This window comes from Episyrphus balteatus, chromosome 2 (assembly GCF_945859705.1).
Source record: "Episyrphus balteatus chromosome 2, idEpiBalt1.1, whole genome shotgun sequence".
NCBI lineage: Eukaryota > Metazoa > Arthropoda > Insecta > Diptera > Syrphidae > Episyrphus > Episyrphus balteatus.
Window position 1 is genome coordinate 94,108,445 of NC_079135.1, and position 21,836 is coordinate 94,130,280.

The 21,836-nt window shown below is 32.2% G+C and overlaps 2 protein-coding genes across 2 annotated transcripts; both read right to left on the bottom strand.

Moving 5' to 3' along the window:
* Positions 1–14,024: 14,024 nt before the first annotated feature.
* LOC129911223 (28S ribosomal protein S30, mitochondrial) lies at positions 14,025–17,700 on the bottom strand. Its single transcript, XM_055988947.1, has 3 exons — positions 17,158–17,700; positions 16,663–17,102; positions 14,025–14,842 (listed from the first exon to the last, which is right to left on the bottom strand). The coding sequence occupies exons 1-3, from the start codon at positions 17,625–17,627 to the stop codon at positions 14,073–14,075; spliced, it is 1,680 nt and encodes a 559-aa protein (XP_055844922.1). The 5' UTR covers positions 17,628–17,700; the 3' UTR covers positions 14,025–14,072.
* A 3,599-nt stretch (positions 17,701–21,299) lies between these two features.
* LOC129909576 (uncharacterized) lies at positions 21,300–21,836 on the bottom strand. Its single transcript, XM_055986650.1, has one exon. It carries the CDS (start codon positions 21,834–21,836, stop codon positions 21,300–21,302), a length of 537 nt encoding a protein of 178 aa, XP_055842625.1.

Sequence of the window (21,836 nt, forward strand, 5' to 3'; positions counted from 1 at the left end):
CCATGTCGCCTTGACGCCATGTCGCACAGTGCGGCGATTGTATGGAGATGGTGGACAAAAATCAATTTTATAAAAAGGAATTGATTTTGCAAAGAAAAATGGTTGTAGATGTAATAAAGAGAAATTCTAAAAAATTTGACGAAATTTTCACGCCCCCTGCCACGCCCACTTTTGTATATGATTATTTATATCTACAAAACGGCGTGCACCATTTGATTCAAATTTAGGAAATTTGATTATCTAGATGAGTGTGAAAATTAAAAAAATAGTTTAGACCCTTTCCGCCCCCTGCCACGCCTACTTTTGTATATGATTGTTTATACCTTAAAAACGGTTTGCACCATTTGCACCAAATTTAAGAAATTTGATTACCTAGATGAGTTAAAAAAATATAAAATAAAATAATTCATACAGAATAATTATTAACATATTCAATTCGTGATTTTTTATAAAAAAAATCCATTTTTATAAATTTTTAAATTTTTTAAAGATTTGACCTTGTCTTAGAAATGTTGAAAATTTTTAAGGTTAGCAAAAATTAGCATGAAAACTTTACATTTCCACAAAGTAAAATATTAATACAGTGTAACGACACTAAAAATGTTGCTATACTTTGCTAAAATTAATTTATAAACATATCCAAAATGGAAAAAAGCGTTTAAAAGCTGTTTTTATGCATTTCTTCCCCCTCGGATCAAGATTTATGTCGAAATTTATCAATTTTTTGCTTAAAACACTTTATGTGGCAGTTGCTAGTACTTAACTAATTCAAAATAATTTCAATATCTTCATCTTCTCCCCTGTTTTTGCCAAAACAAATCCACCTTTCAAAAAGTCGTTAATTTTTTCTGGTCCGACTTTGGCCTACAAAAAGTCAAATATTTTAAAGGTTAGCAAAAGTTAGCAATGAAACTAAACGTGAACTCAAAGAACAATAACAACACAAGATAATGCCATAAATCATTGTGCTACAATTTGCTACTACAACTTTGTAGGCTTAATTTAGATGAAATGTTTTGCCTTAAAAAGGAATTTTTTTCGATAATTCACTAAAATTCAAATTTATTAAAAAAAATTATATATAACTACTCATACAAGTTCTCAATGTATCCATGTTTATTATTCACAAATAAAAAAAAATAAAACTTTGGTACTTTTCTTACACGAACCAAATGAAAATGCACAAAAATAAAATCTCGAGGTATCAAAATGACTAAAATTTTTTTCAGTGTTTTTGAAAGTCCCGCTAATCCCCCAAAATGAGCAAAACAAAATTAAAAACAGCCAAAAACAGTAAATTAACATATGCTTGACCAGCTCCATAGCTTAGAAGATCAATATTGCATTTTTGTTTTTTGTCCACTAGTCAACGCACTGTGTGTCGCCTTGTCGCCATGTTGCCTTGTCGCCATATCGCCTTGTCGCCTTGTCGCCATGTCGCCTTGACGCCATGTCGCCTTGTCACCATGTCACCTTGTCACCATGTCACCTTGTCACCATGTCACCTTGTCGCTATGTGTCGCCTTGTCACCTTGTCGCCTTGTCGCCTTGTCGCCATGTCTAGGGTAAATCACTTAAAGAAAATTGTCGTAGAACAAGTTCCCAATTGAAAACAAAACGGCAAATAAATAAAATTTAAATCTGTGAAGCTGGAACTCTTATAAATCATAAGTCAATGTCATAACCTAAAGAACCTTCAAAACCTTCCTTTCATTAACTGATATCTTTTTTTTTTAAATAAGATTTTCCTTTCTACGCCCTTATCATGTTATGAATTACAAACTAACAAAAAACAATACAGGTCACGTTCGTAAACTTGAAGAATAGATGTTGAAAAGCCACTTATAATATTTTTTTGGCCAATTAGGACCATTAAATGAACAATAAGTCAACATAGCTCACACGTTCACATGTACATATGTCAAAAAAGACCAAACACCATCAATTTTTTTTTTCATGGAGAACCAAAAAACCATTCATGGGCATAAATGAACCTTTATACATACCCCCTTTATACCCCTTCATACAAAAGAATGCCAACAAAAACAAAACAATAACAAAATGGTCCCATTCCCACAAAACAATAAACAAGAAATTAGACACAGCAATGTGTGGCACACCCCAAAAATCCAAAAAAAAGCACACAAAAAAAACATAAAAATGACACCGATCGAAAACACCATTCTCCAAAAAAAAAAAAAAATATGATATCCTTCCTCCTTCAGTGCCAGACGAAACGAAAAAGCTAACCATAGCTCATTTACTTTTTTTTTTGTTTTTCGTTTCGTTTCTGGTGTAATCAATTTTGAAACAAAGCCCACACTGAGTGCCCCCCTCAGTGGGTGGACAGAGCATCACAGGACGAGAATATGGACATTCGCTGGACAAAAGTTGTATACCACCTTCCTGCCTTTCTTATAACCATTCCTAAAAATAGAAAATCGATTTCGATTTGTCTGACAACTAATTAGACGTTTTGCAATATAATATTGCAGGCTCATTAGAAGCACCAGGTTCCTAAGCGAATCACCTTATACTTCCGCTGGACCTCCGCTCTTAGCCAAAAATTGAAGTATTTAGCCAAAATTATTGATGAGAGCTCATTTGTATTGTCGTCATCGGAGATTTCATTCTTTTTGTTTTGTTTTGTTTTTTATATACCCAAACAAGCAAAAGTATGGTGCTTTTCTGTGTTGTGCATGGTTTGAATACTTATTTTATATTACAAATTTTCGCCACTTAATTACCAAATTGGAAGATAAAATGTTTTTATGGGGAGGGTTGTCGTCCCTTCTCTTTCAGCACAAAGCTAATTAGGTAATTTTCAGATTCGGATCAATAATTAAACATTAACAACTTGGCACCATCGAAATTGTTTTCCTCTTCCGTTCCATTCCCATTTCGTTTCAACAAATTTTGAAGGACCTTGATGATGTCCATACAGTGCCGGATTAACCATGTCATGGGCCCCTAGGCACAGTAATTCTTGGGCCCTTTTCCGATGGTTTTTCAATATCATAAGCTCTTTTTAAGTTAAGTTAGAAATTTGTGTAGGTAACTTACTAAAGACTAATCGGCTATAATCTGTGTCCTATCATGTCATTTTATAAACGTAAACTAAAAGTTTTGTAATAACTATAATAAATATTGCAGCGATATTTCAACATTAAAGCAACTTGATGCTTCACAGATAACTTCGATTAACGATAAGTTATTAGAAAATATTAATATGCCGACTTTTCACGAGTCGGTTTTAGCCACATGCTATGTCTCACGGCTAAAGTCGACTAGGACTCTAGTATAGGGATTATCACTTTAGTCGCGTGCGGCTTACCTTCACACGACTCGACTGACGCCGAAAAGCTTCGCCGCACGGCGAAAATTGACTCGTGATAAGTCGGCATTACGGTTTCATTATAAAACTGGAGAGAGAAATCATACCAAAAAGTTTTAATTTTGATTCAATTACACAGCCACACAAAAAAATATAAAAGTTCTGGTCTGGGGTTGCGACCAGGTTTTTCATATAGTTTTGGGGTCGCTGAACCGAATCCGAAGTCCGTTTTGCCCCATCACGTCAGGTTTTTGAGATAACCTCAAAAAATGTCACGAAAACAAAAATTTTTTTTCTCTGATCTGGATGTGCGAATATGTTAATCATATAGTTTTTGGATCGCTGAATCCAGATTCGAAGTCAATTTTGCCCTATCACGTCAGGTTTCTGAGATATCCTCAAAAAAATGTCAAAACCAACAAAACAAAATTTCTTATCTGGAGTTGCGACTAGGTTTTTCATATAGTTTTTGGGTTGCTTAAACCGAATCCGAAGTCTATTTTGCCATATCACGTCAGGTTTTTGAGATATCCTCAAAAAATGTCAGATAAGAACTTTTTTTTTGAGTTTAGACATTTTTTGAGGATATTTCAAAAACCTGACGTGATACGGCAAAATAGACTTCGGATTCGGTTTAAGCAACCCAAAAACTATATGAAAAACCTAGTCGCAACTCCAGATAAGAAATTTTGTTTTTTTGGTTTTGACATTTTTTTGCGGATATCTCAGAAACCTGACGTGATAGGGCAAAATTGACTTCGAATCTGGATTCAGCGATCCAAAAACTATATGATTAACATATTCGCACATCCAGATCAGAGAAAAAAAATTTTTGTTTTCGTGACATTTTTTGAGGTTATCTCAAAAACCTGACGTGATGGGGCAAAACGGACTTCGGATTCGGTTCAGCGACCCCAAAACTATATGAAAAACCTGGTCGCAACCCCAGACCAGAACTTTTATATTTTTTTGTGTGGCTGTGTTATTATAGCCCAGGCAAATTAGTCAAAATATGGGCATGAAATCAGATTTTTTCACGTTACAATATTTTTTTCATGCGAAACACAGGTTGTCCTTATCATAAAAGTTAATTTGTTTGGATGATAGGAGGTCGGGAGCAGCCGCCATCTTGGAAAAGAGATTGGTATCGTTTTTATTGAATAGCTACATTGTTGTTCAAATAAACAAAAAATGACAAAGGTAAGATTTATTAACAATAAAGTTATATAAAAAATGATATACAAACCAATTCCGTGATTTGATTAAATCTAATATCAATTTGAGTAACTTCTCTGCGTGCACAATCTCACATTTTCTGACGTATCTGATTGCAACATGAAGATCTTGAATGGCACCATCTCGTTACTAAACTGTGGTTCGATGTCGTTGGAATTATATTCGAATACACAAGTAATATTAATATTTTTTTTTTAAGAAGAGATTTACAGTTTTTAAATATTAAGGTTGGAGCACATGGGAAGAAGTATTTTTTTTTTTAATTTGTTATATACAGTGGCGACAAAATAAATAGCACATGTACCCTAAAATTTATAAAATGAAAGTTTTTCGCACTTTTTTAACTTAAAAGAGCTGTTTTATTAATGAGGAAGTAAGAACACAGATATATTTGATTTATTAAAAAAGAAATTAAGTGCATTGAATTCTTTAACAAAAAATAACAACAAAATCATTAATACAGCTCAAGTTTTTTAGGACAAAATAAATAGCACACTTCCTAAAACCAAAAACAAATTAACAAAAATTTTGACACAGTTTAAAGAAAATAACTAGTATTTGGTTGGGTAACCCTTATTATTTATCACAGCATAAAACCAGCGGTTAATAGACGTAACAAGACTCCGAAATCGTTCAAAAGGTACTGAGTACCAAGCTCGTCGAAATTCCTTCCAAAGTTTGTCCAAATTTGAGGTATCAGACCTGTTAATCGCTTTTCCCACGTCACTCTACAAGTCCTCAATAGGATTCAGATTTGGGGACTGGCTTGGCAATTCCATAACACCGATTTTTTGGACGGATAGCAATTGTTTCACAGACTTAGTCTTATGTTTTGGATCGTTATCCTGTAGAAATGTCCACTTTAAAGGCATTTCCTTCACAGTAAAAGGTAGAATAGTGTCCCTTAGGATCTCCTTGTACTTAAGGTGGTCCATAATACCCTCTATCCGATGAAATGGCCCCACACCATGCCAAGAAAAACATCCCCAAACAAGAATACTAGCCCCACCATCCTTAACAGTCTATATTTTATACTGCGGGTCACATTTCAACTGCCCCACGCGGGGAATTTCCTTATGGGGCATTTGGAAATGCCCCCTACGGGGCATAAGAGGTATTTCCAAATGCCCAATAAGGAAATTCCCCGCGTGGGGCAGTTGAAATGTGACCCGCAGTATAAAATATAGACTGTTAAGGATGGTGGGGCTAGTATTCTTGTTTGGGGATGTTTTTCTTGGCATGGTGTGGGGCCATTTCATCGGATAGAGGGTATTATGGACCACCTTAAGTACAAGGAGATCCTAAGGGACACTATTCTACCTTTTACTGTGAAGGAAATGCCTTTAAAGTGGACATTTCTACAGGATAACGATCCAAAACATAAGACTAAGTCTGTGAAACAATTGCTATCCGTCCAAAAAATCGGTGTTATGGAATTGCCAAGCCAGTCCCCAAATCTGAATCCTATTGAGGACTTGTAGAGTGACGTGGGAAAAGCGATTAACAGGTCTGATACCTCAAATTTGGACAAACTTTGGAAGGAATTTCGACGAGCTTGGTACTCAGTACCTTTTGAACGATTTCGGAGTCTTGTTACGTCTATTAACCGCTGGTTTTATGCTGTGATAAATAATAAGGGTTACCCAACCAAATACTAGTTATTTTCTTTAAACTGTGTCAAAATTTTTGTTAATTTGTTTTTGGTTTTAGGAAGTGTGCTATTTATTTTGTCCTAAAAAACTTGAGCTGTATTAATGATTTTGTTGTTATTTTTTGTTAAAGAATTCAATGCACTTAATTTCTTTTTTAATAAATCAAATATATCTGTGTTCTTACTTCCTCATTAATAAAACAGCTCTTTTAAGTTAAAAAAGTGCGAAAAACTTTCATTTTATAAATTTTAGGGTACATGTGCTATTTATTTTGTCGCCACTGTAAATATGATGAATTTTGATTTTGTAAAAAGAACTTTTTTATTAAAACGTGATATATTTTGAGCTGACTGTATTCCCATTTTCTGGGTTGATTTTTCCGTTTTCCCTAATCAAAAATCCCGAAAAAAACGGGAAAAATCCCTCAATCTGGCATCGCTGGGTTGGGCCCTTCAGGATGGGATGGGAGTCATAATTCATTATAAACACATGCATACATATATACAATAGCCCTGTTATATTGAAGGTGGTAGTTTACTCGTGAGTAGAAATCTAGTTCAACAACTACACATTCCTATCTCCGCGAGTAGAAGATTGTGTTATTTATAGTAGGTACTAGATCTACTCATGACTAACCACCTCCAATGGAACGGGGCTAATGTTTTTATGATTTGCAAAAGTTTTTTTATTCTTCTTTTTTTTTGTTGTTCTTTTTTCTTATTTTTTCAAATACAATGTAATGCTGTTTTTTATTGAAGATACTTTTCCAAGAAATTTTGTTTGTTCGTTGTCAGGGTGAGGGGCCCCTAGCTGAAGTGGGGCCCCTAGGCAGCTGCCTAGTTTGCCTTGAGGCTAATCCGGCACTGTGTCCATAAACTCCTTACACACTCAAAAAAAAAAAAAAAAAAAAAAAAAAAAAAAAAAACACCTAATACACACATACAGTAGACGAGTGTGATTTAACTCATATATTCGTTTCAAGAGCTCACAAAAATATAGGAATCAAAATCTGATTGAAGCTACTAGACCCTGTACACCTTAACTCTTAGGAAAATATAAATGCACGACTGGGTCGCACGTACTTGCTCTTGGAATTCAAAATGCTAAAAGACTTATCTATACAAATTTGGTAAATTTATATGAAAATAAAAAAAATATAAAAAATCGAGCTCCAAAAAAAGTATGCAGTTTAATTTCTTTTATGAGGATGCATTTTTAGAAAAAAAATTTTAATTTAAAAATAAATAATTTTTTTTTGAAAATTATTTTTTTACAAATACCTGTGTAATTTTTTGAAAAAATAAATTTTAAATAAAGTGCCATTTCGTAGAAACTATCAATCAACACCTAAAACCAAAATTTCAAAAACATTCAATGTCTCGTTTTTGAAAATTCGATTTTTCAAAAAAAAATTTCAAATTTTTTTTTAAATCCAAAAATTTATTTTTCAAAATTTAATTTTTGATATATGTAGGTATTTAAAAATTATAAAAGTAATTTTGTTTAAAAAAATTCGTTGAAACTAAGCAAATCGTTTGAGGCAAAATCAGATTAAAAAAAAACGGTTCAATGGGAGGTACAATTAATAACGATTTTTGAAAAAAAAAAACTTTTTTCATAAAAAAATAGACCTTGTTTAAAAACTACTAATTGAATTTTTTTATCAAAATCGTAGGAGCCGTTTTTTTTATGACAGGTACCGTTATTTTTGGTCCAGAAAAATTAACTCCAAAAACCCAAGTTTGAAGTAGATCTGTAGCTCCTTATACAGACCGACAGACATTCTGACAGAAAGACACTGTTTTATATATTAACGAAACACCGTTTTAAATTATTTTGATCACAAAATAAGATATGCCATCTGATTTCTTGTACATATGAAAAGGAATTTTGAGAAAAATAAATTTGAAAATCGTAAGAGCCGTTTTAAAAAAAATAATTTTTTATTTTGTATGTATAAAAATTGGTATGCCATTTTGAAGAAATAATTAATTTACCTACACTTAAAAACGAAACTCCGAAAAATTTCACTAACCCGTTTTCAAAAAAAAAATTGATTTTACAAAAAAGAAATTTGGAAATATTTTTTAAAAAATTTTAAAAAATGTTCTTACATTTTAATATTATGGTTACTTAAACGCTTTGGGATGAAAATTTTCGTTAAAATCGGGTAAGTATTGTAAGAGGTTTTCAATAACCAAAAAAACGGTTCAATGGCAGGAATTTTTAGAAAAAAATTAAAAATCGTTAGAGACCATTTTCAAAAAAAATAATTTTGTACACAGAAAATGTTCCTAACATTTTTCAAAAAAAAAAAGTTGGAATGTAATTTTGAAAAAAATAATTAATTTACACATAAAAACGAAATTTCGAAAAATTTCACTAACCCATTTTCAAAAAATTGATTTTACAAAAAAAAAAATTTTGAAATATTTTTTAAAAAATTTTAAAAAATGTTCTTACATTTTAATATTATGGTTACTTGAACGCTTTGGAATGAAAATTTTCGTTAAAATCGGGTAAGTATTGTAAGAGATATTCAATTACCAAAAAAACGGTTCAATGGCAGGAGTTTTTAGAAAAAAAAAATTGAAAATCGTTAGAGACGAGTTGGTATGTAATTTTGAAAAAATAATTAATTTACACATAAAAACGAAATTTCGAAATATTTCATTAACCCGTTTTCAAAGAATTGATTTTTCAAAAAAAATTTGGAAATATTTTTTAAAAATCAAGAAATGTTTTTTTAATATTACGGTTACCTTGACGCTTTTGTACAAAAATTTTCGTTTAAATCAGGTTAGTCTTGTAAGAGATACCAAAAAACACGGTTCAATGGGGGCAATTTTTAGAAAAAAAATTTGAAAATCGTTAGAGCCATTTTTTAAAAAGTAATTTTTTATTTATAAAAATTTTCTAAAATTTTCCAAAAAAAAAGTTGGTATGCAATTGTGAAGAAATAATTAATTTACACTTAAAAACGAAAGTTCGAAATATTATATCATTAACCCGTTTTCAAAAAATTTGAAATATTGTTTTAAAAAAATTGTTTTTTTTTTTTAAATTTTAATATAACGGTTACTTGAAGGATTTTGTATACATTTTTTTGTTGAAATCGGGTTAGTCTTGTAAGAGATATCACAGTAAAAATATTACTGTTGCAATTATACTGGCACAAAAAGTACTGAGATGTAAAAGTGTACTAAGTTCTAAAGTTTGGTTTTAAATTTTTGTCAGTAAAATTTTGATTGTGCTCTTGACAATTTTTTCTTTTCTTTGCCCCCTGAGTTTAAAATCTTAAATTTTTGATTTTCGAAGCTCTATATCTCAGAAACTACTCATCGTAAGTTGTTGAAATTTTGTAAGGAGTTTGGTTTTGACCAGCTCAACAGATAAAACAAGTTTAAAATTCCTGCCATCTTTGGTATGGAATTTAGAGAGTGTAGTGCTAAAGTTGCTATAGAGAACTTGGCTGATTCAATGGGAAGTACCGTTAGTAACGATTCAAAAAATATTTTTTCTATCTCAAAGTTTAGGTCTTACAGATTTTAATCAAAATCGTTAGAACCGTTTTTGAAAAAAATTTACTTTCCTTTTTGAGACAGAATTTAGGGACCCACTTTTGTAGCATTCTCCATTATCATTGTCATGTCTATTTGTTATCTCGAGTTCTTTTTTTCCCGAATCCTAAACTTGCCCTATAGAACCTATATCGCAAGTAAAAGTAGGTAGATTTTGATATTATTTAACTTGCTAGGCACGTTTTCGAATGCTCTTTCCAGTTTTCTATACCAGTTGTTTATACTGGGCTAATGGAAGTTTGTGTAACATACAACGTACCTATTTACTACAGCAGCCAAGTCAAGCCAAACCAACCAACGCTCTCTATGAAAGAAATCGACAAAATGTTGAATGAAAATGCTACATTAAATAAGGGTCAGGTCCAGGGATTGTTTGTGCGGTGTGTTAATGGAAATAAATTAGAAACGTGTTATTTTAAATAAGATTTTTTTTGTTTTTTTTTTTTGTATCTCTTTATACTCACTTGGATATACAAAAATACTGGCGTTTACACAAATAAAAGTAGGACAGAGCATCACAAAAAGTATATCCTTCAATTAGGTTATCAAAAAAGTTTTTCACTCTGTGCTTTATTTTTTGTGTTTCAAAAAAATTACAAGGTGGCAAGAGGGTAAATTTAACTGGGTTTTTTTATGCATGTAATTTAATGTAAAATGAACATAATACGTATAGGTACCTTCATTATTATAGCAGGATCTTTAGGTATATTATTCATGACTGGGGTTGAATCTACCTATTGGCTTTTATTAGCAAAGGTTAAAGAAATTTGGTATAAAGTTTTTTAAACACACACTATTTCATTAATGATATCATATTATATTACTGCTTTTTTGTATAAGTAAAGTAATTCAAAAAAATTCCTCAATCACTTTCTTATAAACACTCCCAAATAAGTCGTGAATTAATAACAAACCTGTACCGAACTACTCCAAGACAATTTTCAATCACTTCCAGAACCACTCTCAAAACACTCCAAAACCATTTTTACCTAGCTTTCTTCTCGCAAACCACTTCTGACTCATTCCCAAACGACTTCCAAAACGGTTCCAAACCATTTTCGAACATCCGTCAAAGAACTCTCTTAAACCAGTTCTCTAACCATCCCTAACCAGGATCAACGCAACATTATCATCATGACCAACTCATATCATTTGCAGCCAATCTTGAGAAAAATTATCACAAAAACAAGAAAGTACAAAAAAAAACATACATTTGCCTTAGTAAAAAAAGTGCCTAAAATGAATTTGAGGTCCAAAAAAGTACGCAGTTTAGTTTCGTTTATTAAGACAAAAATTACAAACCTCTTAAAAATTAAAATTTGTTTTTTGTCAGTGTAAAAATTTTCCTTTTTACACTCTTTCTCAATTGACCATGGTTATTGCATCCAATTTCATCACTGTTTTTCGTAAGCTCACTCCTTAAAAATTTTTTTTTTTTTTTCAAATTACCAACCTCTTAAAAATCTAAATTTGTTCTTTTTTCAGTGTAGGTCCTGTACAGAGGGGTTTTTGGAATTAATTTTTTTGGACCAAAAAATAAGGGTTGGGGTCAAAATTCTGCCGGGGTCAAAATTATTTTGTCAAAATTCTGCTTTTCAAAATTCTGTTTTACAAAATTCTGCTTTCAAAATTCTGCTTTTTACAATTCTGTTTTTCAAAATTCTGCAAAAAAAATTCTGTAAAATCATCTTCTTGAAAAATTATCTGCTTATTTGATTACTTACCTAAATAATTTGTCATTCTTTGAATGCATATTAATTTTTGTTTTATAAATGAATAAATTTGAAATTATTAAACAAACAAATTTAGGAAAGTACCCATGTTGAATTACATTGATGAGGTGTATTTTTCTTTAGTCAGTGCATATGCTATAAAAAAAACAGAATTGGCAGAATTTTTTTGTTCAAGTATAATGCTGGCAGAATTTTGAAAAGCAGAATTTTAAAATGCAGAATTTTGAAAAGCAGAATAGAAAATAATCATTTTTAGCAAAAAAACAAAACCGACTTCCATGGATCAAAACTGGGTTTTATGTTTTTTAAAATAGTTCCTATGGCTAAAAATGAACAAAATTGAAATGAGAATTATCACTCAGTCCAAAGTTATGCGGTAACAAACAAAAAAAAAAAAAAAAAAAATACAGACGAATTGAATACCTCCTCCTTTTTGGAAGTCGGTAAAAAGCAGAAATTTCTTTAAAAAAAAACAGAATTTTGAATAGCAGAATTTTGAAGCCAGAATTCTGACCCGATCCGCAAAAATAATTGTACCTCTCATGGCATATGTCAAGTTAGCCCCCCTAAGTGCTAATTTTTTTTCAAACCTGCCTGGTACGATTGCCCTAGGTAAGGCCAGGGTAGCCCAAGATATTTTTTGCTAGCCCACCCTTAGTTCTAAAATTATAACACAATTAATTGTGTTTTCACCTTAAACATCATAAAAAAAAAATAATTTCTTTTTTTTTCAGTGTAAAAATTGTTGGTTTTGCACTGTGGTTCGTTTGAGAAACGTTAGCTCAGGATAACTCAAACTCGTTTTTTTCTTTATTCCACTTTTTTTTTTGTACCTATCAGAAACCGAAAAAATTATGATTTTTTTTCCTATGATTAAATCGTTAGTTTGCCCTAGGTTAGCAAAGGATAGCCCAACTTTTATTTTCGCTATCCTACCCTTAATTTAAAAATTATAGAAGCATTATTTTATATTCACCTCACAAAAAAAATAGTACGCATACACCACAGTGACCTTTTTAATTTATAATTTAGAAAAAGTAAATTCACTGGTGTGGATAATGCCTAATGCAAAATCAGTAATTTTTTTGGTTTGCCATAGTATGATCACTTAGAAAAGCTATATGCTTGGGCTTACGAAAAAAAGTGGTGTAATTTGATGGAATTACATGGTTAATTGATAAAAAGTGTAAAAAGGACAATTTTTAGAAATTACTCCATACCAATTTTGACGTGAAAAAAAAACAACCTAAAAAACGAAAACAATTGCGTTTGAAGCAAAATTGTGGAGAAACGGTTGTTCACAGAACAAAGTTTTGGGACAAACTAAAATTGTAATAAATTCTTGATGGGTTATAAAAAAAATCTTACTAATCGGACAAAATTTGGCAAAGATAAGGCTAGTTAAGGGAAAAGAGAGCAAAAATCATAAAACCTTCATAACAGGAAAACGGGACGAGAAAATTAACTCTTAACTTTTTCGACTTAAAATGACCTCAGAAATCCATGGTATTCAATTAGGGCGGTGACCGTGGGACAGCGTGTATATTATGAACCTAGTAAATCGAAAGAAAAAATAAGGACTAAAAATAAAAAAATGAGGTTATAGTCTTATAATGAGTAGAAATCTTAACGTTATTTTTGAATAGCGGGCATTTTTTGTTGTGGAAGTGATTTTCTTTTATCTACAGAAAAATGTGTTCTACAATAACATAATATTCCATTATGTATAGAAAATAGAATGCAGATTGCAGACCATACAGTTTCTGTTGCCAGAGAATTCGTAGGCAAACAAAATGTTAACCGGTATAATAGTAAATACTTGAACCACTAAAAACGTTCGTACAAGCAACCGCATAATACTGGTAACAAATTCATTAATATATCTAGCTCTCCACAGGTGTCGCTCAAATCACCAAAAATCCTAGACTCCTCAAACTTTTACCTCAACGAAATTTTAAAAGACCGTTGGCCGTTTAAATAACTGAATTCTATAAAATCAACAATAAAAGCTCTTGAACTCAAAAAAAACACCTCTTGAAAGATGTATACATCCCTCCCTACTAATTTAGATTAGGACCAACTGTATCGAAAACAGCGATAACTTTTGATTTAAGGAACTCCCGAACTAACGACAAAGGCAAAGGACGACCAAAACACATTGACGACAGTGTTTTTGTATGAAAAACGGCACCTTCAACCTTTTTATGGTGTAAGGACTCCCATAAGACGCTGTGTAACTATGTTTAAGTTCACACCTTAACGTCGTCGTTGGTTTCGGATTGCCTTAAATGAAAAATGTTCTCTATCACCAATCTATATGCAATAATATTGCATATTATGCTGCATCTGGGAGGTTTGAATAACTAGTTAACAATGCCCGAATAAAAAAAAATGCCCGAATTCCAATTACATTGAACTAAGTCAGCGCCATCTAGTGAGTTTGCCTCGAACCAAATCTTTAATCTTCTAATACTAAAACGACTTCTGGAACTTTTCAAATTTTATTTATTTTTCTAAAAAAAACCTAACAAACAACTTATGGATAATAAGTTTTCTTAAATCTTGGTTTACTCTTTGGTCCACCTGGACGCACCGCCTTTGGAATATACTCTTTAGCATGTTGATCTAAAGTCCTTCTCCATGGATTAATATCCAATTCAAAGAATCTCCGTTTAGGTTCCATTCGTCTTGTCTTATTGTCAATCTTATAGATCCTTTCCCACAAATAAATTTCTGGAATTTCCAAATGACGTGGTCGATTTGATGTTAAATGTTTGAAAATATGTTCCAAGAATTCTCGTCTATCTTGATCATCAATGTCAGCTATCTTTTGTTCTTCCTTCGAAAGATAAGGTTGCAATTGGGTTTGTTGTTCAACTGGAGCATTAAGATACAATTCAATTAGATTTCTAGCAACGTCATCGTTGAATCCTAGACATTTGCCAGTAGAATCAATTTCGGCGAATAAGTTGGCTTCCTTGCTCCCCCAACAAAAGTTCACTTTTGGATTATCGTGAACATGATCCGAGTGGATGAGTGTCGTGTTCAATTGGTAGCGATAGAAGGACCATTGTTTTCCATTTGTAATGACTGTTTGCGTGGTCATGGGATATGTCAAGTCATTGTAGGTATTGAATCCATTGTAGTTTGCTTGAGCCAAAAGCCATCCAAAGCTTGATTGAATGCCTTGTGCATGGAGGACTTCTTCAAAATCTTGAGGACCATAGTTTGGATTCCTTGCGAGAAGGTGATCCCTTGGATGGAAGGAGATCAAACCGAATCCACTCGAGCTACCTGGCCAATGACCTAATGAAGAAAAAAGTTTATATAAATATTCATATTCATTTATTTATGTGTAAAAGTAAACAAGATAATTAAATCTTGAATAACAAATTTTAAATTTTGGATGTATGCAAATTAAGAACTATAACTAATTCACATTAACTTTAAAAGTAAATCCAAATAATTAAGTGTTTAAGATTATTAATAAAAGTTTCTTAAATAACTTTATTCAAAATTTACCACAAATGGACAAAAAATGAAAAAAATGCACTACAACATGTCCCTTTGAGAATTAAATTTTTTTCGATTTTTGTTTTATGAGATAAATACTGTATTATCTTCCCATAAACATGGTAAAATTGTCTTCTTCTTTATGTTCAATGCAAAGGGTACTTTTGCTAACAAAGTTTTTGATGAAAGAATGGCATTTCCAAATTCAGACTTTTTGGAGTCAATCCGCGATAAAGTGAATTCTTCAAAATGCTTCAATTTTTTTTAGTGCATTTTTTTCATTTTTTGTCCATTTGTGGTAAATTTTGAATAGTATAATTATATTTTTGTGTTTGTATATTTGGTAATTTTTAGTTTCCCGCTATAAATTCAGTTCTCCACAGGTTTTTTAACAGACACACAGAAGTTATGACTTGCAACAGAAGATGCACTAATTTCAATGTTAAGTTCCGCCGTTTTGCCCAATTTTTTACAAATCGGGGCCTTAACAAGTCTGTCAGTTGTATACGTGCTTGAAACACGTAAAATGCATTGCCTTACCTTACCAACGTTGGAAAAGAAAGTTTGTCAAAATACTTTTTTCCCTCAAAAATTAATACTTTTTATACAAAAAATGCAGCCACGAAGCATAATACCAACTATATGACTGACATTGACCATCGTAAGATTCACCATAATATACTTAATAAATAACCGTCAACTTCCTTATTTTATGTTTAACCGTTACAGATTATTCTCATCAGTTAGAAAAATGTTCATTTTGTCAAAATACTTTTTCCGACCATTGTAAGTATATTTTTCTTCACAAAAAAAAATTAAAACAACCACCCAAGAATTTGACAAGAAGTCCATGAAGAAAAATGTAGAAGTATTGGTAATTTTTCCGTCACTCCTTCAAAATTTTGGGAGTGAAAAATTCACTCCAAAAATTCACTCCTTTTTCAATTTTGGTATTTGAAATCACTCCTTTTGCGAGTGATTATATAGCTAGGAGTGACACTTTTTGAATTTTGGAAAACGACATAAGTTTTTTAAGGTCGTGTACACTTTTTTCGTTTATCTAACCGTTTAAAATATTTTTGAGCTCCAAGGTTTGAGAAAATCTTTAAAAATTCGTTTTTTTTTTATTAGCTTTGTAACAAATTGAAAAATTATAATAATCAAAAGGACAAGACATATTCTTGAAGGGAACAGATTGCTCCACAAAAAAGGTTTTAGAAACTTTTTTTTTATTAATCTAACCATTTGAAAGATAATCGAGGTCAAAGTTAAAAAAAATATAAAATCATTTTTTTACTTTTCAAAATTTTCGTTTTAAAAGCGAATTTTTAAAGATTTTCTCAAACCTTGGACCTCAAAAATATTTTAAACGGTTAGATAAACGAAAAAAGTGTACACGACCGTTTTTGTAGAGCGTTCAAATTCCTACAAGAATTACCTATGTAAAGAAATTTGCTTAAAAGTCGATATATAAAAAATATTTTTTTTTAGTAGAAGATTGATGTAAAAGTGGAATATTACGAAGCGGAGTACCTTCCCATTAAGATAAAAAGTTCATTTCGATTTTGTTTTTACCCACCCTAATGTGTACCCTGAGAGAAAGGTCTACTTACCAGGAATATTTGTAGCATGTCGATAGTCGGTCTTATATCCCAAAGTCCGGGCATCGAATTTGTAAAGAGGTACCTTCTTGGCAAGCTCCTCCGAAGTACTCTCTTCAATCGACTTGATAGGCGCCAAAGGTAGACTGTGTCGAATCGCAAGATAAGGTTCACCAGTGTACTGGACCAGCCGATCCACTGGCATATCAACAGTATCCTTTTGCCAATCACGACCCTTTCTACTTTTAACAACGTCTTTTGAAGGATTCACACCTCCAACCGACCAGAATGCTTCATGTCTAGGATTTAAATCAATTTCGATTTCAGACAAATGAGCAGCATCGGCGCTTAACGAGTTGATGAGGGTTCTGTTAAGATTCTCGACTATAATCTGTCCTAAAAGCTTGTCTTTTTGTTGGGCAGACAATGAGCTATCATAACCATACCTTTCCCTGGAAACAAGTTTCATCTAAATACCAAGTTAATAGAAAAAATCAAAAAACCTACTTGAAGAATTCGTTGGAATACTCAATTGCATCTTGAATATTTGCCGAAACTGATTTGACAAATGATTCCATTTGAGTTTTACTAGCTTCATCTTTATTTGTCGCTGTATTTGGTAACTTTTCATAACCCTCGAAAACTGTCCTTGTATAATGTTGATTAAGTGGAAGACAATTATAAGGATTCTCTTCAGAATTCAACATAATTGTCTTGAATCCATAATATCTTGGCATATTAATTTTTATCAATTTCTCTTCGATTGTTGGGACAGCTTTAATTTGTTCATGCCATGATTGTTTTTCACGTTTCATGCGTGCTTCCCGACTGAGTTCCAAGATTTCGGGATATTCAGGTTTGTCGGTGTATTCATCGGAATTTGATTTTGTTTGAGGTTGTGCGGATAAAAATTGATTTGTTTCAAGTGATCGGCTTAAATAATGACACCGAATGGTGCTTCTTTTTAGCGCAAACATTTTTTGAAAAAATACTTTTCAAAAAATGGTTATGGAAAACGAAAAAAATCAAATGCAGTAAATTTTGGTTATGAAATTCTTTATATTTTTTGGTTGACAGTTGACAGAAGAAAAAAAATTGACAGTGGGCACGTTCGGGAATGAAAAACAGGATTAAAATAATGAGTGCATTCAGAACTGAAGATTAAAAATTAAAAGTCTCCAATTTTATTTTAAGGTTGTATCCACATTTTGTTGATCAACACTGTTTTTTTTTATTGTGTAACAGCATCTTCCACCCTTCCACACTTTCAGTTGGAAGTGTTAGGGGCCAGTTGTACAAACGTGGTTCAGCCTTATTTCGATAAATTAACTTTTTTTCGGCGTATTAAGCCTAGTACGCTGCTGATGCAAAACGAAATTTTCCATACAAAATTTCGTTAACGAAATCTTGAACGAAATTTAATTTGTTTTGTTTTTGCTTTTAAACTTATTTTTTGATGTTTTTTCTTGAATTTTTTGATTTGTACTTTTATTATTTTTACTTTTCTATAATACGCGATGGTATTTTTTGGTTAACGTTGTCCGCTCTTGGCTTTGGAGACTTCAAAATTTTTCGTTTCGCATCAGCAGCGTACTAGGCTTAAATCTCGGGCTTAGGGTAGTATAGTATAGTATTTATAGTATTTCGGCCTGAAAAATTAAAACAAATAATGCAGAAAGCTTATTTTTTGATCTAATAAAAAATTTGTATACTCTTTTTCACAAAACAATTGCGCTAGAAAGAAAAAAAATATTTTCGCTTTTGTACTTTTTCAAAAAGTGGTGTATGTAGTTAAGCCTTTATTCTTTATATACTTAACTAAATCTCGGATTTAGCGTAGGTGGAAACATTGTATAACAATAATGAATTTGAAAATTGAAAAAAAAAGAAATTTGTTGATTTTGATACTCACACAATCATGGGATAAGTAAACTTGAAGTGCGTACCATCGACAAACTATACCAAGATTTGAAAATTTCGTATGTCTTACCTCCCAAAACCTTTTATGTGCACAGTGTTGTCTGTGAATATATGTGAAAGCCACCACGTTGGTAAATGACGTTAACACGCACACATTTATAGATTCACGACATTCACCACACATCGAACACGAACACAACGATAGATGCAGGACATTCACCACAACTCGCAGCTTGTAGGCAAACGTCATTAGACCGCTCAGTTTCCAGGCTTGGTAAAGTTTGTTTATGGTGCTTACCAGCGATGAATGTCTAATGTTCACAAGTTAGTGGAGATGTGTTCATGTTCACTTCACCAAAAGTATGTACTATGTTTTAATACTGTGCATAAAATAAAAATTACTAAATTTCAAAGAAAACCTAAAAAAAAGTGACAAACAACCCAACTAACATTTCGAGCCCAAAGGGCTATTCGCACCTATAAAACTGGTATACTAACCACGGTAAAAAATTATCAGTAAACGCTGATATTTATACTCCTAAGAAATTTCTTAGGGGTATCTTATAGTGGGATTATAGGTGCGATGAAAAATTCTCTATAAGCATTGTATAACCCAACTAGCACAACAGCTTCTATAAATTGAGATCTTGCAGGTACTTCTTTTTATACAGCTTGTATTGAGCTTGCTTCAGAATTTAATTGCTTATAGAAGTTCGAACTTGTTTAACAACTTCTAATAAGTTGTTTAAATACTGTTAAAGAAACTTAAACGAAAAAAGATTGTTTTCGGAAAAGCCTGCTTAATGAATTTATAGAAGCTTTACAGAAATTACCAAGTTAGTATTTGATTTTTGGTTTTGATATTGAATAATCTAGCTCGTACACTTTTTGGTTTTGACATTGAATAATTTAGCTCAGACATTTTTTTGACATTTCTGCTATTTGAACTGGTTAAGTTTTTTAATTCATTAATGAATATACTAGGATGGCCGAGTGGGTTGAGTGGCGGACTGCCACCAAGTAGGTACGAAGTTCGATTCCTAGGTGTGGTAAAAAATTATATACTTTTAAAATTATTATCAATAGACATACTAAAAACTAATGGAATAATATACATAATTTCAGGTCAAAAGATAAAATTCATGATTTAAAATCAAATAAAAACCAGTTAAAAAAGAATTCTTTTTTGTTTTTGTAGTTGTTTTTTTAAATTTCGATAAGACATGTATTAAAGAGCTATACAAGCTGTTCCGAAGCTATCTGTCAAATCTCAAAGCTTCGGTAGAGCTTCGATAAAGCTTCGTTTAAAATCCTTATAGAGGGTCAAACTTGTATAACGTTCTCCTTTTTCCATGCCCAACAACCTTACTAAAGTTTAAAAGAAGCTGAAATGTAGCTTTTGTAATACCTTAACCGAAGCTGAAATGTTAGTTGGGAAAGCTTCGCTGGACTTCTGTTTAGTGTAACACTATAATGATGTTGGGAAGTGCTTATATAGTGTCACAATATAAGGTGCGTTCCTTTGGGATTTTTAAACTACTTTTTAGTACTTCGCAGTAGACCTTGAATGGAACGCTTTAATTTTTCAAAAAGTAAAATCTAACCTCCAAAATTATACGTCATTCCGGTTGTTGGCTTTTGAATGTCAGTTTCGATTTAATTTCAAATTTAAATAAAAATGGTAATATAATTCTAAAATTCCTTAAACTTTTACCAAAATTAATATCTTTTAGGCAAAAATCGTAAAAAATTGGTCGTATAATGAGGGAAAGGCTCTTATTTCCGTTTACGAGCAGCGCAGGGAGGAGTACAATAAATCAAGAAATAAAAAACATTTTTGGGAGAGTGTCCTTACTGACCTAGAGGCAATGGGTGTGCTGGTAATAATTTTATTTTAAGTTACGTAGCCGATCAGAGTATAATCTTTATTATTCAGGAATCAACAACAACATCAGAGCAGGTGCAATGGAAGTGGGCAACGCTCTATAGGGCTTATAAGTCTGCCAAGGACAGAGGCACCGGAACCAGTGCAACAAAATTTGTGTTTATGGAGGAAATGGATTCCATTTTTCACGACAATCCCCTTTTAAACTCTCCCCATTCGGTGATGGTTGGAACTTGCAAACAACCCCAGCCTATTACCTCAACAACCATATCATTGTCGGAGGAAATAGTGGAGGTTTCCATTGAACCAACGCCAACGCCACCCCAACAAAAAAAATTGCCACAAAAAGCCATAAAACCGACTTCCCAATCCCACCCAAAAAAAAAATCATTGCTTGAAATAAAGCAAGAATACTACAAAGAAAAAATAGAAGAAAAGCGAAAGAAAAGAACATTTATGGAAAAATATTTGATTGAAAAAGAAGCAAATCGGGCTAAAAGGCACAAGGAGCAAATAGAGGTTTACAAAAAGCGAAATCAAATCTATGATGAAGACTGAATTTTCTTTCCCAAAAATAGTTTTTGTTCCTTTCTTTATTGTATTCCTCTTTTGATTGTTTTTCTTTTTCAAGTACATTCTTTTTTTGTTTTAGAATTAAGGTTTTTTTGTTTGTTAAATTTGTTATTTGTTTTTGTTTGAATTAAAATATTTTTGTTATACGTTTATACGTTTTAATATCTTTTATTTATCTTTTAATTCTTTTATACATAGATACACAGTTTTTATATACAAAGGTATACACATAAAGCTAGCAAGAGGCTGATCACCCTACACAAAGCACTAGCTAATCAAGTAAATGCCGTTCGAGCAACAAAGAAAACATTTGTTCCCTATGAGCAGAACCATTTTCAGGGTTGATCATGTCAGTTCCTCCTCCACTGTCATCATCGTTGCTTTCAAGATCCACCCACTCTTCTAAGTCATTTGCGTCAATACAAATATTGTGCAGTACACATGTGGCTACCACGCAGTTTACAATGAATCCAATGTTTGGACCCTCGAAAAATTTTAGCCTCCGGAAGCGAGTTTTAAGTAGCCCAAATGCATTCTCGACAACCATTCGAGTTGATGAATGTAAATAGTTAAATTTATTTTGTTGTCTGGTAAGATTGCCGAAGTCTTTGAAGGGAGTAATTAAATAGGGTTTGTCCGGGTAAGCAGAATCTCCCAGTATAACACCTCCTGGTATGATTAAATCAGGCTGCTCACAAATCTTTCTATAGAAATGTGACCGACGGAAGAGACGAGCATCGTGCATTGCTCCTGGTTCACCGCAATGCACATCAATGAACTTTTTGTTAGAATCAACAATTGCTTGCAT